The sequence below is a fragment of the Euprymna scolopes genome, chromosome 13, assembly GCF_053919585.1.
Source record: "Euprymna scolopes isolate OS-2025 chromosome 13, ASM5391958v1, whole genome shotgun sequence".
In the NCBI taxonomy this organism is placed as follows: domain Eukaryota; kingdom Metazoa; phylum Mollusca; class Cephalopoda; order Sepiida; family Sepiolidae; genus Euprymna; species Euprymna scolopes.
In genome coordinates, this window is record NC_136494.1 from 51,653,973 (window position 1) to 51,681,744 (window position 27,772).

General features: G+C 30.3%; 1 protein-coding gene across 1 annotated transcript in view; it reads right to left on the minus strand.

Annotated features, from left to right (window-relative positions):
* The window catches only part of LOC145292020 (dynein axonemal heavy chain 7-like), a 475,961-nt gene that overhangs the window by 175,312 nt on the left and 272,877 nt on the right, over positions 1-27,772 (minus strand). The window contains exons 32-37 of the mRNA XM_080138024.1: positions 25,197-25,379; positions 20,166-20,345; positions 18,452-18,583; positions 14,531-14,626; positions 13,862-13,987; positions 3,715-3,912 (exon numbers count right to left, since the gene is read on the minus strand). Coding sequence (XP_079994150.1) covers positions 3,715-3,912; positions 13,862-13,987; positions 14,531-14,626; positions 18,452-18,583; positions 20,166-20,345; positions 25,197-25,379 — 915 coding nt within the window. The remainder of the gene's footprint in view (positions 1-3,714; positions 3,913-13,861; positions 13,988-14,530; positions 14,627-18,451; positions 18,584-20,165; positions 20,346-25,196; positions 25,380-27,772) is intronic.

A 27,772-nucleotide genomic window follows, 5' to 3' on the forward strand; every position in this document is an offset into this window, starting at 1 on the left:
AACAATAAATATTTTTTAATTAAAACGAACAACAATAAATATTTTTTAATTAAAACGAACAACAATAAATATTTTTTAATTAAAACGAACAACAATAAATATTTTTTAATTAAAACGAACAACAATAAATATTTTTAATTAAAACGAACAACAATAAATATTTTTTAATTAAAACGAACAACAATAAATATTTTTTAATTAAAACGAACAACAATAAATATTTTTTAATTAAAACGAACAACAATAAATATTTTTTAATTAAAACGAACAACAATAAATATTTTTTAATTAAAACGAACAACAATAAATATTTTTTAATTAAAACGAACAACAATAAATATTTTTTAATTAAAACGAACAACAATAAATATTTTTTAATTAAAACGAACAACAATAAATATTTTTTAATTAAAACGAACAACAATAAATATTTTTTAAATCAAAACAAACAACAATATTTTTTAATCAAAACGAACACCAATATATATATTTTTTAATCAAAACGAACACCAATATATATATTTTTATATCAAAACGAACAACAAAATATATTTTTAAAATCAAAACGAACAATATTTTTAGGAAATCAACCAATTTTAATGAAATTTTCAGTATTTATTAAGTAATGATCACGGAATATAATGAACCCATTATAGTTTTTTTTTAATCTTAATGGACAGCAATTATTTTGTGTTAACAAAAAACACCTTTACTAAAGTTATGGTTTTAAATTCTAAAAAAAAAAGTTTTTTTTTAATGAAAATAACGCATTGTAAATTGTAACAATTACATTTTTTTTTAGTTTTTTTCAGGAACATTACGGAGAAAGCCTGTAAAATCTGTGTTAATAATATCGTTATAATTCGAAGAAAAATTATTTTCCTCAAACTTATATTATCATCGAATTAAGCATTGTTTATTCAATATTTTTACAAATAAAAAAGTAAATAATTGCAAAGAATATTTCCTGTTATTAAAAAGTAACATTTTTAGCGTAAATTTTACATGTAATATTTCAATACTTTCCTTGCACGCATGAACATTGTTACTGTAATTTTTTAACACATAAATATACATTTTTTTCCTCTTTAGAGATTAACTTTGCGCTGTTATCTTTCAAACACAATCAACATTTAGGCGTAAAATAAAAATAAAATAATTATGATAAGCGTTTCTAAAAAGCATAGGGTTCGTTTTTTTTTGTTGTTCTTTTAGTTATTTTTGCTCGTACTTATTGTGTCGATTTGCCTGTTTATACAAGTTCTTTTTCGAACCGAATAAAAGCTCTAGATTCTGTTAAAACACACAAAACTTTCCAGGTTGAAGAGTAACTTATCTTGCTTTTAGTAACATTTATTTGTAATACTTTGAATTATTGACTTTTTTTTTGTTTGTCTCTGCTACATCCCCCAAAACGGTTTTGTTAGACTTTATCTACTTCAGGTTGTTTCTTGAGACACGTGACCAGATTTACAGGACCAAATTCAATGACGTTAGCAGTTTATATGACTTTAGTGATTAGGCCATGTAAATATTACAGAGGGCCATGATTGGGTACAATTTTTATTATAAACCATAAACTTTTATCAACAATTTATGGACCGAAAAAGGCTTTAGCAACATATACAGTGAACAGATTATATGGGAACCATCCAACTAAGAATAACAAAGTGGAGTATCTCTCATCTTAAAAATTCATGTAGACGGACTTTGAACCCTTGAAGACACAGTAATTGCTTGTTTACAAACGGAAACTGAGGCAAAAATCATGATGTGTACCATTATAAGAGAGTTTCCAGTGGCAATTGAAGAAATAAAGTCCAAGACGATGAACGATGATTTTCTAAGTAACATGAAAAAGCTTACAAAAAGAATAAACAAATTCCGGAAGTATATTCCATTTGTGATGATGTAGGTTATTCCGGCAGCATTTAAAAACGGATTTGATAAAAGTTTTATGTTGATCATTCAGGCATTTCAAGAATGAAGAGCCAAGACATTCGAGCGGAACTTGGAATTGAAGAGACATTAAAAGGTATAGAACTACCATACCAAGAAAAGATGAACATGACACTTATTTAGCAGACACCATCAAATCTACTGAAATGAAAGAGAAAATTGAGAAAAAGTACATGAGAAGAACAAAAGTAGAAATCTAATCACAGCAATAGAATAGAGGTATTAAATAAACAGTATCGCTAATAAGGTACTCTAGACTGGGCTGAAGAAGAACTGCGCCACCTTCATCAGAAGACGAGGAAACTAATGAAAATGCACAATCCATTGCACCCAAAAGACGATACTGATCAACTATGTGAAAAGGAACAAAGGAAGAACGGGATAATAAACATAGAAACTGTGTAGAAGGTACAAAAATAACTTGGAAGAGTACATAAGTCAGAATAGAGCAATGAGAGGCATCATCAAGAAACAATACAGGAAATGATGAAACTAGAAACAAAAAGACAAGAAAAGAAAAAGAGTTACATGGATGATTCATCAGAATAACAAAAGAAGAGAATCATGAAAGCACCTGAACATGGCTAAGAAAAGGACACATGAACAGAGAAATCCTTACTGACAGCTGCATAAAACAACATGATTAGAATCAATCATATTAAAGTTAAAATAGATAAAATACAAGAAAACAGTAAATGTAGACTCTGTGGGCAAAGAGACAAACCAATAAACCACGTAATAAGTGAATGCAGCAAACTAGCTTAAAAGGAATATAAGGATAGGCACAATAGCATGGAGAAGACAGTTCACTGGGAGTTCTGCAAACGCCTACACCTCAAACATGCAAACAAATAGTATAAACACAAACCAGAGATAGTACAGGAATATGAAAACACAAAATCCTTTGGGACATGAAGATACAAACATATGAACTGATCCAATCAAGAAAACCAGACGTCATAATAATTAACAAGAAAGAAACTGCCAAATTGTAGATTTTGTTGTGTCAGCAGCCGCAGGGTGAAGATCAAAAATGAAACAAATGAAAAATGCAGAAGAATGCCAGAGAATTGCAATATGGAACTTAAAGCAAATCAATATAATATCAATAATTGTAGGAGCACTAGGTACAGTCCCAAAAATTGGAGAAAAAAGACGAAAGGAATCGGAATCGACGGGAGACTGAGACTATGCAATGGATGGTAGTGTTGAAAACAGCTGAAATCATAAAGAAAACCCTCAAGTGTGGAAATTAATCCACATGAGCGACAAATGCTAACCAGACTAATAGAAACTGCGGCAGAAGTAAAACAAAAAGATGCAATTAAGTAAACTGAAATTGTAAAATTGTAAATTGACCCCTCCCCCCGCTAAAAAAACAACTGGAGAGTCAGCATCGAATGGCACCACACCAAATAGTTGAAGGGTCAAATAGAATGGAAAAATCGAAGAGGAAAAACTCTAACCAGACTTCTACTGGATGGATGCAAAGAGACCTTAGGGAGGCTTGTTACCACCCAAATTCCAGTGATGACCAATGGTCATTGCCAGCGAGAAGTCAATGGCAAACGACTGTTGCAATAAAGCAAATTCATTTACAAATGTTATTGAAAGAAAGTCCTGGAAATCTGAGGAGACTTGTTGTCATGCAGACTCCAGAGAACACCACTGGTTGTTGCCATTGAGCAATCTCTGATGCTGACCTATGTGAGAATTGTTAATGAGTAAAAGGTATCAGTTCATTTTTGTACTTACTGTGATATAACAACTTTTTCCAGTTCCTGTTGGCCCGACAAAAAGAAGAGGTTTATTGTGAATAATAAACATGTTCATAAGAAATGTATATCTGACGGTGTCAATTGTTGGAATTATAATTTCATTGAACTGGGCATCTTTAGCAATTGGTGGCGACTCTTTAATTTCTTCATTCCAAGAAACCCATCTGCCAGATCCCTATGAAAATGAGGAAATGGAAAGATAAAAAAATTCTTTATTAAATAATGTTTGAATTCATTAAGGGAAGGAATAAGACTGCAATGCATACGGAATTTACATATACATTAATGGTATGCAAAAACTTTCATTTTATTTTAAGCATTGTTTAAAAATACATTTTTTTACAATTTTCTTGAGTAATATACAAGCAAATATAGCTTAATTTGTAAATATATAAGTAAACGTAGCTTAAATAGGTGATTACATAAATTAATCTTAAATATGATTTTATAATTTAATAAATTAATTATTAAACAGCAACTCTCCTGCAGTTTACATAATCTTATCAATAACTTAAAAAATATTCAGAATATATATATATATATATATATATATATATATATATATATATATATATATATATGAAATTAAGATGGAGGCGAAGAGACCTAGACATTTCGCGGGTCTTATGCGGGCTTTCTCAAGCATATATATACATATATACTGTTTATGATAGTTGTATATATATATATATATATATATATATATATATATATATATATATATATATATATATATATATATAAAAGAAATTAAGAAGGAGGTATTCAGATTTATTCTGTACTGAATTCAATTATAAACAGAAGTTCGGATTACCCATTGGTAACCCCTTTTATTTTGGAGTTCATAGAAATCAGACCCTTAAAATACAAATTGCTCAAGGGCACGTCTTATTAAATTGTTTTCATTAATAATAATTTTCGACAGATAGGGAGAAATATGGAATAAGCCTTTTCTTTGCTTAATTGTATTAGTAGATTGGGAACTGAGAGAAAATTTGACTAGACGACATATTGATTTATTGTGTATGTGTTTTAGGAGAGTCACATAATTAAAGTCAAAATGATGATCATTCTGCATAATATGATAGAAAATAGCATGAAGTGTATTATTATTTTCACATCTCTCTTGTGTTTATATAACCTCTTATCAAGATTATGTTGCGTTTCTCCTATGTATACTTTGCAGCAATCAAGGCAGGGTATAGAGTATAATACTCCGACTTTAATCTTAGTTTTAGTGTTAGATACAGATTTACGGATTAGATCTCTGATTGTCGTGGAGGTTTTTTGTGATACCGATTTTGTTTAGATTTTTGTAAATGGCATCGTTATTATTGTTAGTAAGTAAGATTAATTTTCTGTTATGTTTTTATTTATTTTTGGGTTGCATTAAATTTTAGGAACTTTTCTTTTTGCGTTTGCAAATTCTTAAGGTCAATTAGAATACCTCTTTTTACTTTATCATTGTGGTGTGAGTAGAAGTGTATATAATCATTTTCATTAGTTACTTTGCGATGAACCTTAAAACTTAGTTGGTTATTATTGTTTTTTATTAGATGAATATCTAGAAAAGATATGGAATTGTTGTTTGTTTTTCATAAGTGTATTTTATAGTAGGTTCAATTTTATTTAGTTTGTTAATGTTTTCTATCTTGGATGATTTGGGGAGGAAAAATCAAAATGTCGTCTATGTATCCATAATAAGACGTGCCCTTGATCAATTTGTATTTTAAGGATCCAATTCCTATGAACTCCAGAATAAACATGCCAGGATTCCACTAAGGGATTATCCATGGGTAATCCGAACTTCTGTTTGTAATAGAGTCCATCAAATGTGAAATACGTCATATCAACACATAGACTTGTAATGTTAATTATACTATCTGTTGTAAAAAGTAAGTTAATTTTTATTTTGGTGAAATGTTTTAGAAGTAGGTGAATGCATTTCTTGGTAGGAATATTAATATATAGGTACTCAATGTCGAGGCTGTTTATAGTTTTGTTTTTCAGATTAAGGGTTTTTTTACTATAGTGAGTAGGTCACTGGATTTTTTTTATATGGGTATTGCTAATTTTTTTTCCATTCTAAACTGTATATATGTATATTAATATTTAATTTACATAAAGACTCCTCCCATTAGTATATATAACCCTAAACATTCGACCCTCTCGTCACTGATCGTCCCTCTTGAGAAAGCCTGCATAAGACCGGCGAAACGTCCAGCCTCTATGTCTTTCCACCTCCACCTTCTTAACTTCATGTCGTCAGATTTTATCTATTTTTTAATAATCATATATATATATATATATATATATATATATATATATATATATGTGTGTGTGTGTGTGTGTGTGTGTGTGTGTGTGTGTGTGTGTGTGTGTGTGTGTGTCGATATGCTGCAGATGAAACAGAAACAGTTGTAGAAACAAAAATAAATAAATAAATACATAAACACTCACCACAGGAAAACGAAAGAAAAGGAAGTTCAAATGTACTTTGGTGTAAAATTCACGGACAAATGAATTGTTTTGTTTTAAAAATACACACATACACACAAGTAGAGAAATTGGGGTCATCATTATTGTTGTAAAATGTAAATCAATGTGTCACAAGTTGCAGAAAACTGTTTTTAAAGTCAATCGAACAAAACTTTTTTACAAGTCTTGCACTTTTAAAACAGCATGTATAAGTATCATTTTACAAAATCCTAATGTCTGTGCGAATGCACTTTTATTGAAAAGGCATTTTTGTGTTCATAGTTGAACTTTTCAGCTTTTCGTGTGTTTTTTGTTGTTTTTTTTTTAAAACAAAGGGACAATTTTTTTTTTTGACAGACTTTGGTTGTTATTGTTATTGTTGTTACAGAAAAAAATGTTTTTCTTGGAAAAAAATTATAATTGTAAGTTAAATGGTAATCATAGTTTTGTGTAAATCATAGTTAAATGTATTAATGTATTTTTTTGAAAATGTTTTTATGATGTTGAACAAATATTGTAAATTGTCTTAAATGTATGTATAATGTTATTGTATTTTAACGCCAGGAATTCAAAGTCATATTTAGGTAGATAAATTAAAATGGTACCAAAAGGACTATAAGAATCAGTACCATGGGCAAATCACATATAGCACTAAGGGTGATGTTTTCTAAGTCTTTATCGAAGTTCCAAGAGTCCAAGCAAGGAAATTCGAGCGAATCAGTGTGATAAAAAGGTGTATCTTAATAAATTAGAAGCCAACCACAAAGATTTAAGTAAATGAGCTTTAAGTATCTCTCAAAAGAAATAAGATAATTAGGAAATGAGACAAAGCTCTAATTAGAGAACACCCAGGCGAAAGAAAGGACCAGGACACTTTTGGATGAAAGAAGTCGTCGATTTCAAGAGAGGTAAAATGAGACCTCGGTTTACGGCATAAGGGTGGCTGGATGAAGCAGCTGATGTGAATCATAGGAGGTATACCCTACACCCAAAAAGGAAATGATCAGAGAGAGATACTGATCTAAAAATATAATTATGAAGTCAGTTGGAAAAGGGCTGACTAAAGAAGATTTTTTTGATGGGGTCTGATCTTTTTTAGCCAAGTGGTTGTATAGATATAGAGAAAAAATGTACTAGAATTGAAAAATGTGTATGGATAGGAAAGTTACAAGGAAAGGCTGTCCCCTTTTCCTGTAAATAAGAAGAACATTAGATAAGTGGAAAATGAGATTAGGATAAGCCGAGACTCGAACCTTGTAAGCAAGGTTCAGAATAGATTCAGAAATTGGAATGTTAGAATTTAGCTATTGTTTTGGAAATAGTTAGATATTGTTTGTATTGTAAAAAGAATTTAATTGTTCATTCTTTTATGGAAACGGAATTAAAAAGTTCAGCTAGGAAAGAATGAACAATACAAATTAAAAATAAATGGAAAAATAGGTTAGGTTGAAAAATAGGTTAGGTTGAAAAATAGGTTAGGTTGAAAAATAGGTTAGGTTGAAAAATAGGTTAGTGAGAATTCTTTTTTGTAGAAGTGTGTTTTGGAAACATGCTTAGCCACGTGAGTGGTCATGTTTTAGAACCACATATCTGACGTCATAGCAAAGGGAATTTCTCAATATAGGAGCTAGTTAGAGTCAGAGAGTCGACAGTCGAACAGAACAGCTGAGTCTGCTAGTCAGAGAGAGAGTTGGAGTCAGGGTCCTTTGGAAGCGAAGGAAAGAACATTTAACCATGTAGAAACGAATTTGAATTCCTGACGTCATCATCATTTCAACCAATCAAATGAAATAAAGAAAATCATCAATTTTTGTAACTGTCGTCATTCAACAATTGAAGGTAATGTGTTAATCATCTTAATATGAACGTTGTGTATAACCCTCTTCCAAGTAATGTGTCCCCCCTCCTCCATCATGTAAAAGAACAGTAATACACATTCATTCAATAATGAATTCTCCTCTCACTCTGTTATAAATGTCTTCTGTCTCTCATCATCGTCAATCCTGTATTACATAGACCCGTTATACGTCTCCGTCATCTCCGATATATGGTCCTCCAATATGAAAACCCCTGTTATACAACACTCTCTGCGAGAGATATAAACCTTGTATGCTCCCATCGGCTGAAGGAAATAAAATAAAATGAAATATGTATGCAAAAAGTAATAATTTAAGAATGGGCCAGACGTTCTTTTTTTTAGAAAAAATTCAAGCTAGTCACTAAACTTAAGATGTCAATGTAACATAGAGTTGAAAAAGGGAGAGGGAGGAACACTCCTTTAGTGTCTAGACTGATATATATATATATATATATATATATATATATATATATATATATATATATATATATATATATATATATATATAATTTAAAGGAGATTAGAATAATAGTCTAAAGAGCTAAGTGTATTTTAATGTAATAGTGAAATTACTAGTTTAATTAAAATACAGGAAATGCTCGTTGTAATTTACATATATAATAAGCTCGATAGTTAAATGTCCTAGAGCTAATTCAATATTAAGTAATGTGATTTATAATTTAAAATTTTTTAAAATTTTTAAAATTTAAAAATCAAAATTTAATTAAATTAAAAATCAGTTTCATAAGAAGGAACAACAACAAAGTCAATTATCTGTACGATCGTTTCGGAAATCCGTGCTTTTTATTTGTGGTATACATGAAGTCACGTAGAACAATTATACATAGTTTTTTTGGTAAGCACGGTCTCCTCATCAGCAAATTTAGGAGGATTTCTATTGAATTGAAAAGACACCAAAAGTAAACCTAGCATTAAAAGTAAAGCAGATGAATCTGAAAAATTGAAGTAAAAGGTTTGGATTTAAAATTTATAAGAAAATTAATAAGAAAATTGGTATAGGTTAGGGATAGAAATGAGTAGAAAAAATATATATTTTTTTGAATTTACATAATAAATTTGTTTTAAAAATATATAGATATATAATTACCTTTTGGCTTTTCTTTTTTGAAATCAGGAACTGTATTTAAAGTAATCATTTAGATGTTTGCTATAGCTTTTTATTTTATTGAATGATGAATTTTAAAAGGGCGACGCTCGTGCAGTGAATTGTTTCCGTTAGCGTATTTTGATTTAAAGACGCTACAGTTAATATCTATAGAGAGAGAGTATTTATTTTGCAAGTTTTTAAGGGGAGATAATTGTCATGGCTTTATTTATTATTTGATTTACGAGTCTAAGGGCGGTAATTGGTTTAACTTAATTTATTAAAAAAAAAAAAAAAAAAAAATCTATTTTTACTAATGAGTAATTTTTAATGATTTAAGGTGGTTTATATTTATTAAATTTAAACCAACGTTTATGATTACATGATAGAAGCTCGTGTCTTGAATTTACTAGTTTGGTTGTGCTTTTTATATCTTCATATTTTAAAATTTTTAGGGTTTCTTTTGTACATAATGTACAAAATTTATCTCCTGGTTTATATGATTTGCAAGTCTCAATTATTTGCCATTTTAAGTTGAAAGAAATATTGCTATTTTTTAGTTGCCAAATATAGTTGGATAGAGTAGTTTGGTTTGATAGAGAGTTATTTTTAAAAGAATGTTTGTGCGTTGAAATTCTATGTTTTATTGGGCCAGATGTGGAACCAATATATATTACCTCTTGATTATTATGATTATTTTCCGTTAGGTCTATTGTTGGATTATAATGTGGTGGGTTGGTTAATAATTGATCGGTAGATTGATTTAAGTTGGTGTTATTATTTAATCTGGTAGTTGAGTTATGGCTGTTGATAGGTTCTTGTATATTTGGAGTTTTTGATACTGTGCAGCTATAGATAACATTTTTAATTTTACATGAGCCTTGTAGGGGACATTTATTTTTTCTTCTACAGTTACAGTCCGATGTATTTTGTATAGTTGCATTTTGTAGTTTATTAATTTTATTATTATTAGAGCTAATTATTTTCTGATGAAGGTTAGGCATAGTAGAGTAAGAGACTTTAATTGTGTTCTTATTGAAAATCTCATTATATCTATGGGGGGCTTTAAAGTTCTTATCTAATATTTTAAAAAATTCTCTAGCTATGTTTGTTTCTAGGTTTTTGGGAATACGGGGGGTTGAACCATAGGATCTCCTTGTGTCTATTCTTACGTTTGCGGGTTTTAGTTTGTTGTTTATTTATATTATTATCTAATATTTGTAGTTTGGTTTTATCTTTTTTTGTCTCTTGGTTATTTTTCTTAACTCGTATACGGGAAGACATTGCCATATTATATGTTATTACGCTCTTAATAGGTTTATTTTTAATGCAGTTTATGTTTCTATCATTTTCATTTATGAATTTAATTTGTGAATTATATCCAGAGTTTTTAAGGGCTTCATTATAGTATTTTTCATTTTTGGTAAATATTGATTTAGTAGAAGACAGTCTAGAAATTCTTAGAGCGATATTGGGAACTATTGATTTTAATATTGATTTAGGGTGGTTTGATTGATTGTGGACATATAGAAGTGATTGGTTAGGTTTATGGTATGGTTCAAAGGTAGAATTTTCAAGATTTAAGGTTATGTCTAAGAAATTAACAATTTTTTTATTAGGGTCGATTTTTATACTAAGTCCATAATTTTTAAATAATTTATGTAGAGCTTTAATTGCATTTTCATAATTTTTATTAGTAGAATTCGTTATGAAACGTGCATCATCTCTATATAGCCCTCCTTCAAGTTTGAATTGTTTATGGAGTATACAATGTATTTCATTTAAAAGGAAAAGGCCAACTAGATCAGTGACCTGAGTCGAGTCCGTCGATCCCATTAAAATGTTGAAGTGGTTAGGGGTATTTTTCCTGGTCCAATATTTATTATCAAATGTTATTAAAGACTGTCTAGCTATAAGTATTAGTTTAGTTTCGTCTTGAGTTATATTAGTTAATTTTCGTGCCATTAATAGAGATTTATTAAGTAGGATAGGTGATATAGATTGGTAATATGATTCAATGTCAAAAGAAAGAAATTTAATATTATTTTTATTTTGAATATTAGAAAACCAGTCGATTACTTGGTTTGAAGATTGCCATAGTGGGTATTTTATTATGGATTTAATTTTGGGGATAATTCTATCTAATATGTTTTTACTAACCAGTCCTATATCTGATTTCGAGGGGCAAATGAGTCTAATAGTAGGGTTGATATTGAAGCTGTGTTTGTGGTCTTTTAAAGTAAATCTCGGGGTACCTGGTACCGTTATTTTTGTGTATTTATCTATTTTAAGTTTAGTTAAAATGTTTTTTGCATCATTATTTATTTTATTTAGTGCTGATTTATTAGTGGTTTTATAATTTTTATTAAGTTCTTTATATATTAGATTTTTATATTGTATATAGTCCATTGTGTAGAAATTTCCAGTTTTATCTGCCGGTACTATGAGTTTATTTTGGTGGCTTGTAGAAATAGATTTTGAAAATTTATTTATTTTTTTAAGTGTTGGAGTGATATATTTTTTATTTTTCTTAAATTTAATATTTTTAATCAGGTTGATTAAGTCATTTTCAAAATTTTCAGTGTCTATGTTTCTCTTAGGGTTTTTGTATGTTTTTAGTCTGTAGTATTTCGCTGCTTTTCTTTCTTCATTGTCTTGTCTGAGGATGGTTTCTTTTATTTCTCCAGGTTGGTGGTGTATTGGTTCTGTGGTTTCACTTTGGTAATTATCAAAATGGTAGGCTTTCCATCTCAAGTTCCTTATAAATGTATTTATACTTGTAATTAAGCTGGTTATAAAGGTGTCTTTAGGGGGTATGGGGATGCATTTAGTTGATAATTGTATGTCCTTCTTATGAAACATATCTACAATTACGTATATAAACTCAACCTGTTATAGGGAGCTAATAATTTAAAGGAGATTAGAATAATAGTCTAAAGAGCTAAGTGTATTTTAATGTAATAGTGAAATTACTAGTTTAATTAAAATACAGGAAATGCTCGTTGTAATTTACATATATAATAAGCTCGATAGTTAAATGTCCTAGAGCTAATTCGATATTAAGTAATGTGATTTATAATTTAAGAATTTTAAAAAATTTTAAATTTAAAAATCAAAATTTAATTAAATTAAAATAAAAATCAGTTTCATAAGAAGGAACAACAACAAAGTCAATTATCTGTACGATCGTTTCGGAAATCCGTGCTTTTTATTTGTGGTATACATGAAGTCACGTAGAACAATTATACATAGTTTTTTTGGTAAGCACGGTCTCCTCATCAGCAAATTTAGGAGGATTTCTATTGAATTGAAAAGACACCAAAAGTAAACCTAGCATTAAAAGTAAAGCAGATGAATCTGAAAAATTGAAGTAAAAGGTTTGGATTTAAAATTTATAAGAAAATTAATAAGAAAATTGGTATAGGTTAGGGATAGAAATGAGTAGAAAAAATATATATTTTTTTGAATTTACATAATAAATTTGTTTTAAAAATATATAGATATATAATTACCTTTTGGCTTTTCTTTTTTGAAATCAGGAACTGTATTTAAAGTAATCATTTAGATGTTTGCTATAGCTTTTTATTTTATTGAATGATGAATTTTAAAAGGGCGACGCTCGTGCAGTGAATTGTTTCCGTTAGCGTATTTTGATTTAAAGACGCTACAGTTAATATCTATAGAGAGAGAGTATTTATTTTGCAAGTTTTTAAGGGGAGATAATTGTCATGGCTTTATTTATTATTTGACTTACGAGTCTAAGGGCGGTAATTGGTTTAACTTAATTTATTAAAAAAAAAAAAAAAAAAAAAAATCTATTTTTACTAATGAGTAATTTTTAATGATTTAAGGTGGTTTATATTTATTAAATTTAAACCAACGTTTATGATTACATGATAGAAGCTCGTGTCTTGAATTTACTAGTTTGGTTGTGCTTTTTATATCTTCATATTTTAAAATTTTTAGGGTTTCTTTTGTACATAATGTACAAAATTTATCTCCTGGTTTATATGATTTGCAAGTCTCAATTATTTGCCATTTTAAGTTGAAAGAAATATTGCTATTTTTTAGTTGCCAAATATAGTTGGATAGAGTAGTTTGGTTTGATAGAGAGTTATTTTTAAAAGAATGTTTGTGCGTTGAAATTCTATGTTTTATTGGGCCAGATGTGGAACCAATATATATTACCTCTTGATTATTATGATTATTTTCCGTTAGGTCTATTGTTGGATTATAATGTGGTGGGTTGGTTAATAATTGATCGGTAGATTGATTTAAGTTGGTGTTATTATTTAGTCTGGTAGTTGAGTTATGGCTGTTGATAGATTCTTGTATATTTGGTTAGTAAAAACATATTAGATAGAATTATCCCCAAAATTAAATCCATAATAAAATACCCACTATGGCAATTAAATTCAAGACACGAGCTTCTATCATGTAATCATAAACGTTGGTTTAAATTTAATAAATATAAACCACCTTAAATCATTAAAAAAATTTCCGAAACGATCGTACAGATAATTGACTTTGTTGTTGTTCCTTCTTATGAAACTGATTTTTAATTTAATTAAATTTTGATTTTTAAATTTTTAAAATTTTTTAAATTTTTAAATTATAAATCACATTACTTAATATATATATATATATATATATATATATATGCATGCATGTATGTATACTTACTTCTTTTACAAACATGTAATCAAAGACACTTCCTTTGGGAGGAAATGGATTTAGGTATGGCTTCATAGGAGCTTCCACCGAATCTATGAGTCCAAGCTTAGAACGGGTTTCCTCTGTCATTCCACCCTGACATGACAATAATAAGAAAAAATAAAACACTCTAATTACAATTTATATGGAATACACTTTTAAATAGTATATAGAATTTATACAAATATTCCAAGCAATTATTTTTTAAATGAAAAGCGTCAACTTCATTGGACAAGAATTAGCTTTGGGATAAAATCTTAGGCTAAGGTTTTAATTTTTAACTTAGGAATAACATTTTATTTTAACTTAGGGATGCAATTTATCATAGCACAAGGGTAAGATTTTATCTTACTTAAGGACAAAATCTTAGCTTAGATATAAAGTTTGATAAATTTGAATAGATAGAGCTAAGGATGAGGAGGGGGACTGGTGAATGTATAGAAGTTATTACATCTGTCTATTTTGTGGCAAATACTTTTTTTTATCACTCCAGAAATTGAGAAAATTAATGTAAAATTAATGTAAACAAACTTGTAAACAATTCAAGATTTATCATTTGAATGAGAATTGTTACATTTTTTTATGATTTATTTTCATTTTTTTACATTTGAATAAAGACTGAAACATGCTTATACGTACAGCAATGAGTTCTCGGATGAACTTGTCAAACTTGATTCGTCCATTATTATCACTACTTGCACCAACTGACCAAGTCAATGCAAAGAAGAAGATGGACTGAAAAAAAAGAAGAATTCAGATTAAAGGCGAAGAAAACGCCAAATTTAATGAAGCGATGAAATGAATTGAATTCAATTTGATTTTTTATTCTATAAACGCAAAAGACAACCAATCGTTTGATAAAGTAAAAGTCATAAAGATTCATATTGGTTTTCTTACTGTGAGAGCCGTTTCTGTTGAGCGATTGGTCATACACTGACCAATCAGATTTCAGGGTGTATTTATTTCGTTATGAGCAGTGGGAATTACGGACAGTCATCAGAGAATTTTTTGGAAGTAACCAAAAAGGATGCAGTTTTCTTTCTCTTGCCTTTTATCTACTAGATTCTAAGCATCGAATATCTTCAATCGAAGTCAAAGAACTTTCTTATTTCATTTCTGTCCTAATTTTGCCAATTATATCCAATGGCATGGTAAATTTGAATAAATGTTTGCTGTTATAAAAAGGTCTTGTTTTCCTTTGCATATTTTTTCAACAGTAAAAAAAAGCATCCCTTTGGCTGGTTTTACTAAAAAATAATTTGAGTCACTCAAATAGGAGAAAATCAAATAAAACACAAAACTAATTTGTTTGACTCACTCAAAAACTATAGAGCAACATTTTTTAACACTATTAATTTAATTTTTTTCTCCTTGCAATGTTGAAGAAATTTGACAAAAACTTTCTGCCAAAAGAAAAAGACTTGTGTGACGAATGCTCATGGCCCACTTGGGAACTCTGTCACATTGTGATAATGGTTGATACCATCCTAATCTGTCACATTGTGATAATGGTTGATACCATCCTAATCTGTCACATTGTGATAATGGTTGATACCATCCTAATCTGTCACATTGTGATAATGGTTGATACCATCCTAATCTGTCACATTGTGATAATGGTTGATACCATCCTAATCTGTCACATTGTGATAATGGTTGATACCATCTTAATCTGTCACATTGTGATAATGGTTGATACCATCCTAATCGGTCACATTGTGATAATGGTTGATACCATCCTAATCTGTCACATTGTGATAATGGTTGATACCATCCTAATCTGTCACATTGTGATAATGGTTGATACCATCCTAATCTGTCACATTGTGATAATGGTTGATACCATCTTAATCTGTCACATTGTGATAATGGTTGATACCATCCTAATCGGTCACATTGTGATAATGGTTGATACCATCCTAATCTGTCACATTGTGATAATGGTTGATATCATCCTAAAGCTAATCAGTTATTATTCAAAATAACAAAATACTGATTTGGATTTCTTCAGAACTCATCTCAGTGAAATTTTTTCTCCCTCTGCAAATCAATGCAGAATTAAGTTAACTGATTGATCCAAGGAAGGCATTGAAGTATACATCCTCACATGAAAATGTTGTAACAGCCCTATTCTCTCCAATTGTTCTCTTTGAAATGTCCACCTGCTATTGCTCAAAAGTAGCAAGCATTCTATCAACTCAACTGCTATAAGTCAACTAAAATATATATAAATTTATAGCATCAAGAAATGATTGTAAGATTATAATAGCCGCAAGGAAGTTATACAGAGACGGTCAGAAAATGTATTGAATCATAGAATTATGAACTAACGATTTTTGGAAGATCTATAATAATGTACCTATTTACTATGCCTCCCCACGGGACAGAGTTAGACACCAGGGTCGTTTTTTAACGTGGAGAAAAGGTACAAAAATAAAAATTGTCTCAGTCGTGAAGGATTTCTCCTCCACCGAAAGAGAACAAGAAATGGAAGTGCAGCATCTGAAGAACTCCATTAGCGAACAATACTTTATGCTCCATTGATTAAGTTATGACCACTTCGATTTAACTTTGGAAAGATGATAATACACAATGAAATACATGTTTTGGCATCTTGTTTATATTTCTTACGGTTGCTGTTGAGCATTGCATATTGCATGCAGAATAAATATCACCTAATGCACATATTGAGAAAAGTTAATGAGAAATATTTCCTGATTTCTTTGGTTGCTTTTATTATGGTTGTAAAGGACGTTTACTCTGACCTTATTTTCATTGTTCTTAGAAACTAAATAAAATCCATTTATGCTTCAGAGTATATCTTCAAATGAAAGCTTTGAGCAAAAACACAAAGACAGAATTTCAAATAACTTTGCAATCAATTTGCATACTTATTGAACAATGGCTAACAAGTCTCCTGTGTGTCAGGAGTAAGTTGTTGGAATCCATATTAAAGAAAGAAGTAGTCAACCACCTCAACAGAAACAACCTTCTTAGTGACATGCAATATGGTTTCCGCTCCACAAGATCTACAGCAGATGTGCTAACGGTTATATCTCATAGAATTAGTGAATCTCTTGACAAAGGCTTCCTTTCCAGGGCAATTGCTCTTGATAAGGTATCGCATAAGGGCGTACTTCACAAGATTTCCAGCTACAGTATTACTGGAAATGTTTTCTCAATCATTAAATCATTTCTCTCCGATATGTTCATAAGAGTAGTGGTTGCTGGGCAGAAATCAGAGGCCCACAGTATTAATGCTGGAGTCCCCCAGGGGTCCATTCTGGGTCCAACTCTCTTCCTGATCTACATCAATGATCTCCCAAAATACATACTTAAATCATTCATTGACATCTATGCTGATGACACGACCATCTATGGCAACACATCAAAGGCCGTAAATGACAAAGTTCTCTCTAATTCTCTCTCCTCTGATCTTGAGCACATGGTACAGTGGGGGAAGAGGTGACTGGTCACTTTTAATACATCCAAAACCAAGCTTCTATCTTTACATCATCAACGCTCTGATCCCCATCTGGCATCAATTGAAATGGATGGTCTTGGGGAAGCTCCATGCTTTGACAAGCTTCTGAGTTTGACCTTTACTCCTGATCTGAAATAGAACATGTATATCAGGTCTGTTGCCAAGGACACTGGGAAAATGGTGGGATCATTCTACTGATCCAGAAGATATCTCATTACTGATGCAATTCTCTATCTGTATAAAAGCCAAGTACATCCAAGGATGGAGTACTGCTGCCACATATGGGTAGGAGCTGCTAAAAACAGCCTATCCTGTCTTGACAGAGTACAAAATAGACTTCGTAGCTTAGTGGGGGATGCCCTTTTCTCTTCCCTGCAACCTCTCTCTCACAGAAGAGACGTTGCGAGCCTGTCTTTTTTTATCGTTATTTCCATGGCAAGCTCCAATCTCTCATCCCCCCCTCGCCAATCTTTCACGAGAAACATCCGTCTGGCTGAAACTACTGTCAATAATTTTCCCCACTCTTTATCTGTGCCTAAATCCAAACGTAGATTCCATGAGCAAAGCTTCTTTCTTAGAAGTGCACGACTGTGGAACTCTCTTCCGTTTGCCTGTTTCCCACCTGACTACAACTTGGATGTCTTCAAGTCCAACATAAACAAATTCCTGACAAACCGCCCCCTTAAGTAAGACACTCTATCAAATCTCCAATACTAATGATTACTACAATACTATCTCATTGATTACTGTACACACAATAACCCTTATCCCTGAGTGGCCTCCGGGCCTTGATAAGTGGTGACCTCTATGTAAAAAAAAAAAAAAGAAAGTAAAATGAAATAATTAATAATCCTTCTTCTTTGATTTGAGTTTAACTTGACAACCCTAACCATTTTCTTGTTGGAAACTGATTTGGTGAATATGTTATTCTCTTTAATGTTACAGCTTCAATTTAAAGATGTCACTCGTAAAAATAAAAATAAACATCTTCATGATGAAATTAGATTCTTATCGAAAAATAAATGTAGTCTTTGTGTTTTTGGATGAATATCATTGAAATAGTGACGAGTACTCACCTCAAGCCATGTTGAAATCTCATGCAGGTCCATCTGTGAAATTCGTGCTTCGTCATGAAATTCATCCATCATACAATCCATCAGATTCATCAAAGACTTCACTAAATTACTATCTGTCGTCGGAGATAATTCCTGTGAATTTATGATAAATCAATGAATACTTCTTTTTTGCTTTTTAAGATGACGTTTTTGTTAACATTTTTTGTGAATTATTTACGCATTGCTTTTCAAAATAGTTATCTGTGATTTGCGTTTATTTAATAAGCAAAAACTACTATATTTGTTTTGGACACTTTATTTCAGGTATTCAAACAAAAAATATCTAAGAACAGTAAAAAGTTCTTTTTCATATCTATAAATATATAAAAGATCTTAAGTTCTCTCACAGATGTTAAACATTAAAATGTCACAGATGTTAAACATTAAAATGTCACAGATGTTAAACATTAAAATGTCACAGATTCTTTATTTTTTAAATCTCATCCTCTCATTAAATGAACAATTGTAAACTTTCACTTTTCTTGTTTTAATTTTAAATGCATTTCTGTTTGTTTCTCTTTTGCTTTTCACTTTTTCTAGATGTACAAATTTTACCAATAAGATTTATTAATGTTAGAAGCGAATATAAAAGGAGATAAGCCTAACAGAAAAAGAATAGAGTTATTTCCCCTGGCTAGATGAGTGACGTCACGCCAAGACAACAGATGGCGGACATGCATTACAAACAATAATAGTTTCTTGTAAAATTATCACTTTTTCTATATAAATAAACAAGTTTCTTGTAAAATTATCACTTTTTCTATATAAATAATAATAAATAGTTTCATACAAACTGTTCCTGCTAATTCTTATAACCAGCAATAAACGACACGAAAACAACAATTGGAAATCTTCAAAGACTAATAGAAAAAAAACGAAAAGGAAATTACTGAAAATTAAAATTAAACAAATATACAACTCAGTTACTTTAGATAAATGATATTGGATTAGCAGAGTTTACACACTCACATGTGTTCAATAACAATTACATCAGATGAAAGCTAAAAAAAAAATTATAAACACTAAATATAAGTTAAAACTTTGTTATGATGAAAATCAAGTGACCTATTTCGGTAATAATATGGAGGCAAATTTGTCTGAAGATATATTTTCATTTTCTCATGATATGAAATACAGTACTGCAACTTCGCTTATAGTTTTTTTCAAATTTGTGTCATTTTTATTTTCAAATTTGTGTCATTTTTATTTTCAAATTTGTGTCATTTTTATTTTCAAATTTGTGTCATTTTTATTTTCAAATTTGTGTCATTTTTATTTTCAAATTTGTGTCATTTTTATTTGTAAATTTGTGTCATTTTTATTTTCAAATTTGTGTCATTTTCCTTTGCAAATTTTTGCCATTTTTATTTGCAAATGCACATCTAAATCCTGACTGTTAACTTTTTTGTATCTAAACAATCTGTTCGTAAAATTTTATAGAGAAAAGAATTAATATTTTGAGATTAGTTTGTTACTTTCTACTAAATTTATCAGAAATTTTAACTAAAAATAAATTATAAAAAATGAATTATAAAAAATAAATTATAAAAAATAAATTATAAAAAATAAATTATTCTACATAGAAAGGTCAAATAAAGGTGACTAATACAAGACTGATTGCATAAAAACATGAAAATGGTGAAAATTAAGTCAAACAATAAAATGAGAAACCAACCTTTATCCCTCCTTTTCGAATGAGTACTAAAGATGAATCGATAAATCGCTCAAAAAGATCTGCTATGACGCTCTTATACGTTTCAGTCAATGTTGTTGGTAATGATTCTAGCCAGGATGTCATTAGAGGGCGCCAACCTAAAGACTGGGGCTCCATATAGATCATACCACATCGAGAGACCTAGTCATGAATTAATAATATTTTAAATTTTTTAGCAATCAAAGTTATAACTTTTTCATACTATATTATTACATGATTTCATACATTTATTATTATAATTTAGATAAAAAGTAAGAAATAGGCTTCAGATTTTCAAAACCAAAAATCAAGACCAAATAATAAGTAATTTGGAAAGAAGGATTTTAAATTTATTTTACATTTAAAGTCATCTTAAACACTTACAAGTATTTACAAAAATAAAAAAAATATATGATGAAAATTGTGTAAAAATAGGATTCAAACATTACAGGACTGCTAGGGTCTGCATTTTTTTATAGTGAAGTCCTCATAAGAAACTTGAAAAAGATAGAATGTAGAAAACATATATATTTTATCATTTTTACATTTGTTTATGTGTGATCATGTCAATGCATTGCATCAATTTGTGTGGAATACACAATAAAAGATGGGCTGAAGTTTTATAGTTTTTCGTTTCATGGGTTCCACAACAGAGAATAAGCTAAGAAATGTTCTCTCTGAAGCCATATGAGTTAGAGAGGAGTTCTTGGTTTACTCTTGTACTCTTGTTACTCTTGTAATATTTTGATTAGTGTATAGTGCTGTATTCAAAGATTCGTACAAAAGTTCAACGGATTTTATTTAATTAATAAGAATGATCCAAGAAGATGAACGACTAGAAGCTTAAATGAATGCGAGTTTTTAGAAGTCAATGTTAAAAAATGTACCTTTGTTATTTAAAATCTTGTCCTTTGTTGTTAAAATCAGATCTTTAAGAATTGCATAATCTGCTCAGATTTTCAAATTTTCAAGTTCGCTATAACATGTTACATCACATTCATTGATCTGATAGAGAAAATGTTATGTCCAGATGTTGGTAGAGTAAAAGCGATGAGAAATCACGTATTTACCATTATTATACAATGAACATTAAATGATTTGAAGGTGCAGGAAAAGAATGGACACCTGCATAGTGGACCTATGTTTAATGACCTCAAAGTTACTGATTCAAAGAAAATGAGACGCATATGCAATAGTTAATTGGCAACAAAGTAACAGCACTCTTTCTCCGTATGGAGTTTTCATAATCGAAATAGATCAAGTTTGTTAGTCCACTTGGTTGTTGACTACGGTGTAGAATTGACATAGCTGTTGTGGTGACATGGATATTTGTAAGCCATATACCGTGAATTGTAAGCCATATACCGTGAAATGTAAACCTTACATATGTGTTAGAGTGTCGACTAATTATGATAAAATGTAGGGAAAATCCTGTTGTAGAATTAATAATGGCATTTATCTAGGAAATGGCAATCTCAAGAGTCCATTCATCAAGAGTAAACATCTTGAGCAGTATCAATAATCAATTGTATAGCATTCAAATGATAGTTAAAACTGTTGATTATCGTTAATATAAAGTGTTTGTCTTTGAAAAGTGTCACTGAAACTAAGTCAACATGAATAGTATCAAAGGTTGCAATCCACATTGGCAATGAAGTTGTATTTCCCATATATTACAAGAGTCGATATACACTCCAATATCATTGTCCCTGTTGTCCCACCAACTCAAGATAAGTACTGGCGTATGCGCGTGTTATCAAAAGGATTTAAATAATCATGTGCTTGATGCAAGTATTTAAGACGTTAGGATTAATTAACAAATACATTTTGCCACATGCTTCTTATCAACAAAAGGAGACAACATGAAATAAAGACGGTTATTATCACATTAGAAATATCTTTAGAGAAGAAGAAGAAGAAGAAGAAGAAGGAGGAGGAGGAGGAGGAGGAGGAGGAGGAGGAGGAGGGGTTGTTGGTTGTGGATCAGATACCGTGTTTTCTGAAGATGGATTGGGCTTAAAGAAATATGGGCTTATCTTATCATGGTGACGAGGAATCGGAATAAACTCAAGACCTATTAAAAAGCCGGTCGACCTATCAACTCTCTTTTTGTTCTATCACTTCGAATAAAAGGTGATTCATACTTTAATGAAGGAGTTAGGTGTTACTCATAAAAGATGGCGACTCTTTTTTTATTTTATATTCTATTTCAGTCAGATGCTGTTAAGATAAAACTAACTCTACTAAGTTATCTTCTTCATCTCGACCAATGCATCATCCGTGCATTCAATCAGATTGAATGCCAACAAATTAAACATCGATTCTTCTTTTTTCCTTCTTCTTTTTCGTATTCTTTATTTTACTATTGAACTCTTGTTTAACGGTGTTAGGCTTAAATTTCTCATTCGACTACCCTCCATACCAGGCATTGATTTTTCTCCTTTCTCGATTTCACCTATCCCAACTTGTTATATCTTGTTCCTCGTCAACTTGTTATATCTTGTTCCTCGCCAACTTGTTATATCTTGTTCCTCGTCAACTTGTTATATCTTGTTCCTCGTCAACTTGTTATATCTTGTTCCTCGCCAACTTGTTATATCTTGTTCCTCGTCAACTTGTTATATCTTGTTCCTCGTCAACTTGTTATATCTTGTTCCTCGTCAACTTGTTATATCTTGTTCCTCGTCAACTTGTTATATCTTGTTCCTCGTCAACTTGTTATATCTTGTTCCTCGTCAACTTGTTATATCTTGTTCCTCGTCAACTTGTTATATCTTGTTCCTCGTCAACTTGTTATATCTTGTTCCTCGCCAACTTGTTATATCTTGTTCCTCGTCAACTTGTTATATCTTGTTCCTCGTCAACTTGTTATATCTTGTTCCTCGTCAACTTGTTATATCTTGTTCCTCGTCAACTTGTTATATCTTGTTCCTCGTCAACTTGTTATATCTTGTTCCTCGTCAACTTGTTATATCTTGTTCCTCGTCAACTTGTTATATCTTGTTCCTCGCCAACTTGTTATATCTTGTTCCTCGTCAACTTGTTATATCTTGTTCCTCGCCAACTTGTTATATCTTGTTCCTCGTCAACTTGTTATATCTTGTTCCTCGTCAACTTGTTATATCTTGTTCCTCGTCAACTTGTTATATCTTGTTCCTCGTCAACTTGTTATATCTTGTTCCTCGTCAACTTGTTATATCTTGTTCCTCGTCAACTTGTTATATCTTGTTCCTCGTCAACTTGTTATATCTTGTTCCTCGTCAACTTGTTATATCTTGTTCCTCGTCAACTTGTTATATCTTGTTCCTCGTCAACTTGTTATATCTTGTTCCTCGCCAACTTGTTATATCTTGTTCCTCGTCAACTTGTTATATCTTGTTCCTCGTCAACTTGTTATATCTTGTTCCTTGCCAACTTGTTATATCTTGTTCCTCGTCAACTTGTTATATCTTGTTCCTCGTCAACTTGTTATATCTTGTTCCTCGCCAACTTGTTATATCTTGTTCCTCGCCAACTTGTTATATCTTGTTCCTCGTCAACTTGTTATATCTTGTTCCTCGTCAACTTGTTATATCTTGTTCCTCGTCAACTTGTTATATCTTGTTCCTCGTCAACTTGTTATATCTTGTTCCTCGTCAACTTGTTATATCTTGTTCCTCGCCAACTTGTTATATCTTGTTCCTCGCCAACTTGTTATATCTTGTTCCTCGCCAACTTGTTATATCTTGTTCCTCGTCAACTTGTTATATCTTGTTCCTCGTCAACTTGTTATATCTTGTTCCTCGTCAACTTGTTATATCTTGTTCCTCGTCAACTTGTTATATCTTGTTCCTCGTCAACTTGTTATATCTTGTTCCTCACCAACTTGTTATATCTTGTTCCTCGTCAACTTGTTATATCTTGTTCCTCGTCAACTTGTTATATCTTGTTCCTCGTCAACTTGTTATATCTTGTTCCTCGTCAACTTGTTATATCTTGTTCCTCGTCAACTTGTTATATCTTGTTCCTCGTCATTGCCATGTTTTCTTCAATTCTCATGGCTTCATGATATTGGATTAGCAGAGTTTACGCATTTATATTTGTACTTTCTCATTGTTATCAATTATTCAAAATCTATTTGTGGCTAATGTTGCTTGATATACCAGTCGAATTTCCCATTTATTCACAGTAAGAATATAAAGATGTTCAGTGTGTACCTTTGTGTCCACATTTGTTAACTGATACCTCATTTCTATATGAAACAGAAACAGTTTTCTCCATCATTACATAAAATGAGAGCTACATTCTAGATAATTTATCGTTGGTGATTTTTATAATAGCTAGAATCACTAACCTTAAGATCTAAATCTTTGGTTTTATCATTCATTCTCTCCGTTATTGCTTCTAACTGACGCCCCATGTTGCTCCTGTAGATCTATCTCATGATGCTCTTTTGTCAAGGTTTTAATATATTGTCTAATGGAAGAACATTTACGTTCTCCTGACATTTCAACTTTTTGTCTATAATTTTCTAACTCTCTTTGTCATTTACTTACTGTTAATTGCATTAATTGTATTTCACAAATCTAGGGGAAAAAATTTGGAATCAAAAGAAAAAAAAATGAAACTCGTTCTCTTTAATACCAATTCATTCCAAACTGAAAACTATGAAAATAGAAAAGAAGTCACAAATACAGATAAGAAAAGAAGTCACAAATACAGATAAGAAAGGACGTCACAAATACAGATAAGAAAAGAAGTCACAAATACAGATAAGAAAGGACGTCACAAATACAGATAAGAAAAAAAGTCACAAATACAGATAAGAAAGAAAGTCACAAATACACATAAGAAAAGAAGTCACAAATACAGATAAGAAAAGAAGTCGCAAATACAGATCAGAAAAGAAGTCACAAATACAGATAAGAAAGAAAGTCACAAATACAGATAAGAAAAAAAGTCACAAATACAGATAAGAAAGGACGTCACAAATACAGATAAGAGAATTATGTTGTAGATGCTGTAGATACTTACTGTTGCAGGAGATGCAGCTTCTAAATCCATAGGCTCAAATATCAGGTTTGTAGTCGGAGCCAACTGAATGATTTCTCCACTCATTAGGCAAAGCTTTTTGTTGTCATCCAACACAGTGTTCATATTCTCGATCCATATTGCATCGACAGGACCATCAAACACCAACCACTTTCGATCTGGAGTCTGAAAAATAAAGCAATCTCTAGAGATAAATTAACTAGCTGTGCACATGGAAAACTACACAGTTGATATAATGAGTCATGTTGTTAGACATCAAGTTGAATAGTGACAATGATACTATATTACTTCTTAATGTAATCTATTTGACATATTAACATACATTACTGAAAAAAAACTTAGATGCTGTTATATATTTTCAATTTTCAATATTAGTTCCTACATCTAGTGTCTACATTGAGTGTTCTAATCTAAAAAGCTGATAAAAGATATTGATTAATTGATATTAGTTAAACATTTTTATTACCAATTTATAGAATGCTATATGTAGGTATGTAATATTAATGACATTGATATTGTAGTAGAGAAATGTGAAGATATGCACAGAACTCTCTCTTTCTCACAAGCCTTTGGGGAAAGGATGTTCTTGGGATGTCCCCCTAGCAGGCAACATTCACACGTCCTTGGAGATGGATTCTTCACCGATCCTATCGACATTCTCTATGCATTCTTTACTAGCATAGATACATTTTCTACATTAACACAAACAAATTAAAGGCGGGTAACAAGCTCTCTTTTTCTATTATACACAGGTGTCACATCTCTTTCATATCACATATAAAATGTTAATCGTGTTTCATTTTCCATCACTCAGTCTTCAGAAATATTTCTATTTTAGCTACTCTCTCAATCCACATGCTTCTAATATAACGTTTGTTTCTCTACAAATTGAGGCATCTGCAAATTATTAATATACAGATGACTTAATAGTAGCAAAATACAATCCATTCATAAAAATAGTCAAACATAAAAGCTCACATTTGAAGTTAGATAGAAGTTGTTAGAATGTCTAACATGTACATCGAGACCGACGTAAATATAGTAAACCTCTCTGCTAAAAATCACGTGATCTGCTAATGTCAAATTGTGAAGTCCTATAGTCACGAATCTATGCTACTGAATATTATGAAAGATTATTATTTTCTGTTTTAGTTCTCAAAAAAATTGCCGTGGGATTCATAAAACTGGTCCAAAAGTGACTGTATTTTATTTTCCGAAAGATAAAAAATTATTTTTACATTTGGATACGTACGGGAGTATTTTTTGACAGGAAATTTCTGTGATGTTTACATTTGTTAAGTGTATTTACTTACTAATTCACACAGAAATTTAATTTTCAAATAGTTTTTAAATGAGATTGTTTTTTGCAATCCTTTTTTTTTTCTTGATAATACAGCAAATAATGTTGAATTATTTACTTTTTAACTGTATATTTTCTTGTATAGATTTAAAAAGTGAATTTCTGGCTAGAAAATTGAAAATTAATTTTTTTTGAACTTTTAAAATTATTAAACAAATAATTATTACAGGAGGTTTTTTTCCAGACTGCTCTCTTAATAATAAATAAAACTTGTCACAGTATTATTTATATATTTTGGAGAGATCTTTAGTTTTCGATATTGGGAGTCAATAAACGTAGGCAAACGTTTAGTTTCAACCGTGAGTGTTTTAATTTGTTTATTCCTTTCTTTTAAATTTATTAAATTCTATTAAAACCGTTTTGTATAAAAAGAATGTTTCAAATTTATCATTTCTGTGAGGAAGTTTTTTTTTTTATAATAATATTTTTAAAAGTAATGTTTATCTTCGTTCAAAATTATAAGTCAAACATATAAATCTAAAACTGTTTATATATTTGTTCTTAAAGAGTTTTGAATTTTTTGCATCAACAAGCTTGTAAAATTCGTTTTTTTTTTCGACTTAATTAATAAAAATCATACAGGAAAATGTTTATACTGTATGTACTCGTCATGGAACGAAGTTGTCATATTCCAAAAATCGCGTAAATTAATCTCGTAGTTCTTTTATAACTAAAAAAAATTTAAAAATTTACGATTTTTAGTGAAACAAAAAGGTTTAATTATTTTGAATACAAACAGCATCTCAGTGGTTGAATTGGGCTGTCTTGTAATCTTTGTAGTATCCATATTTACGAAAGCTGCGGTTGTCCACTCTTGAATTTTCACTTATTCTAAAAAACATGGTGACTCCTGGTTCTCTCGTCTTGCTCATCATGAAATTTGATTTTCTTATTTTAAAAAGAAAACTTTATCAATTTACGTAATTTTTGGAATATGACATCTTTGTTCCATGACAGATATGTACATCATAAAGATTTTTCTGTATTTTTTATTAAGTCGAATTCTAAATAAGAACACAAAATTCTTTAATTAATCAATTTTTGTATTTATGCAGAATACGGGCCGTGCTGAAATAATAACATTATTATTTAGAAACCCATTTTTAACTAAATTATCCAACAGATTTTTATAAGTTTGATTTAAAAGATATATTGCTGTACTAGTAACTTATTTAAATTATTTTTTTGAATTTAAATC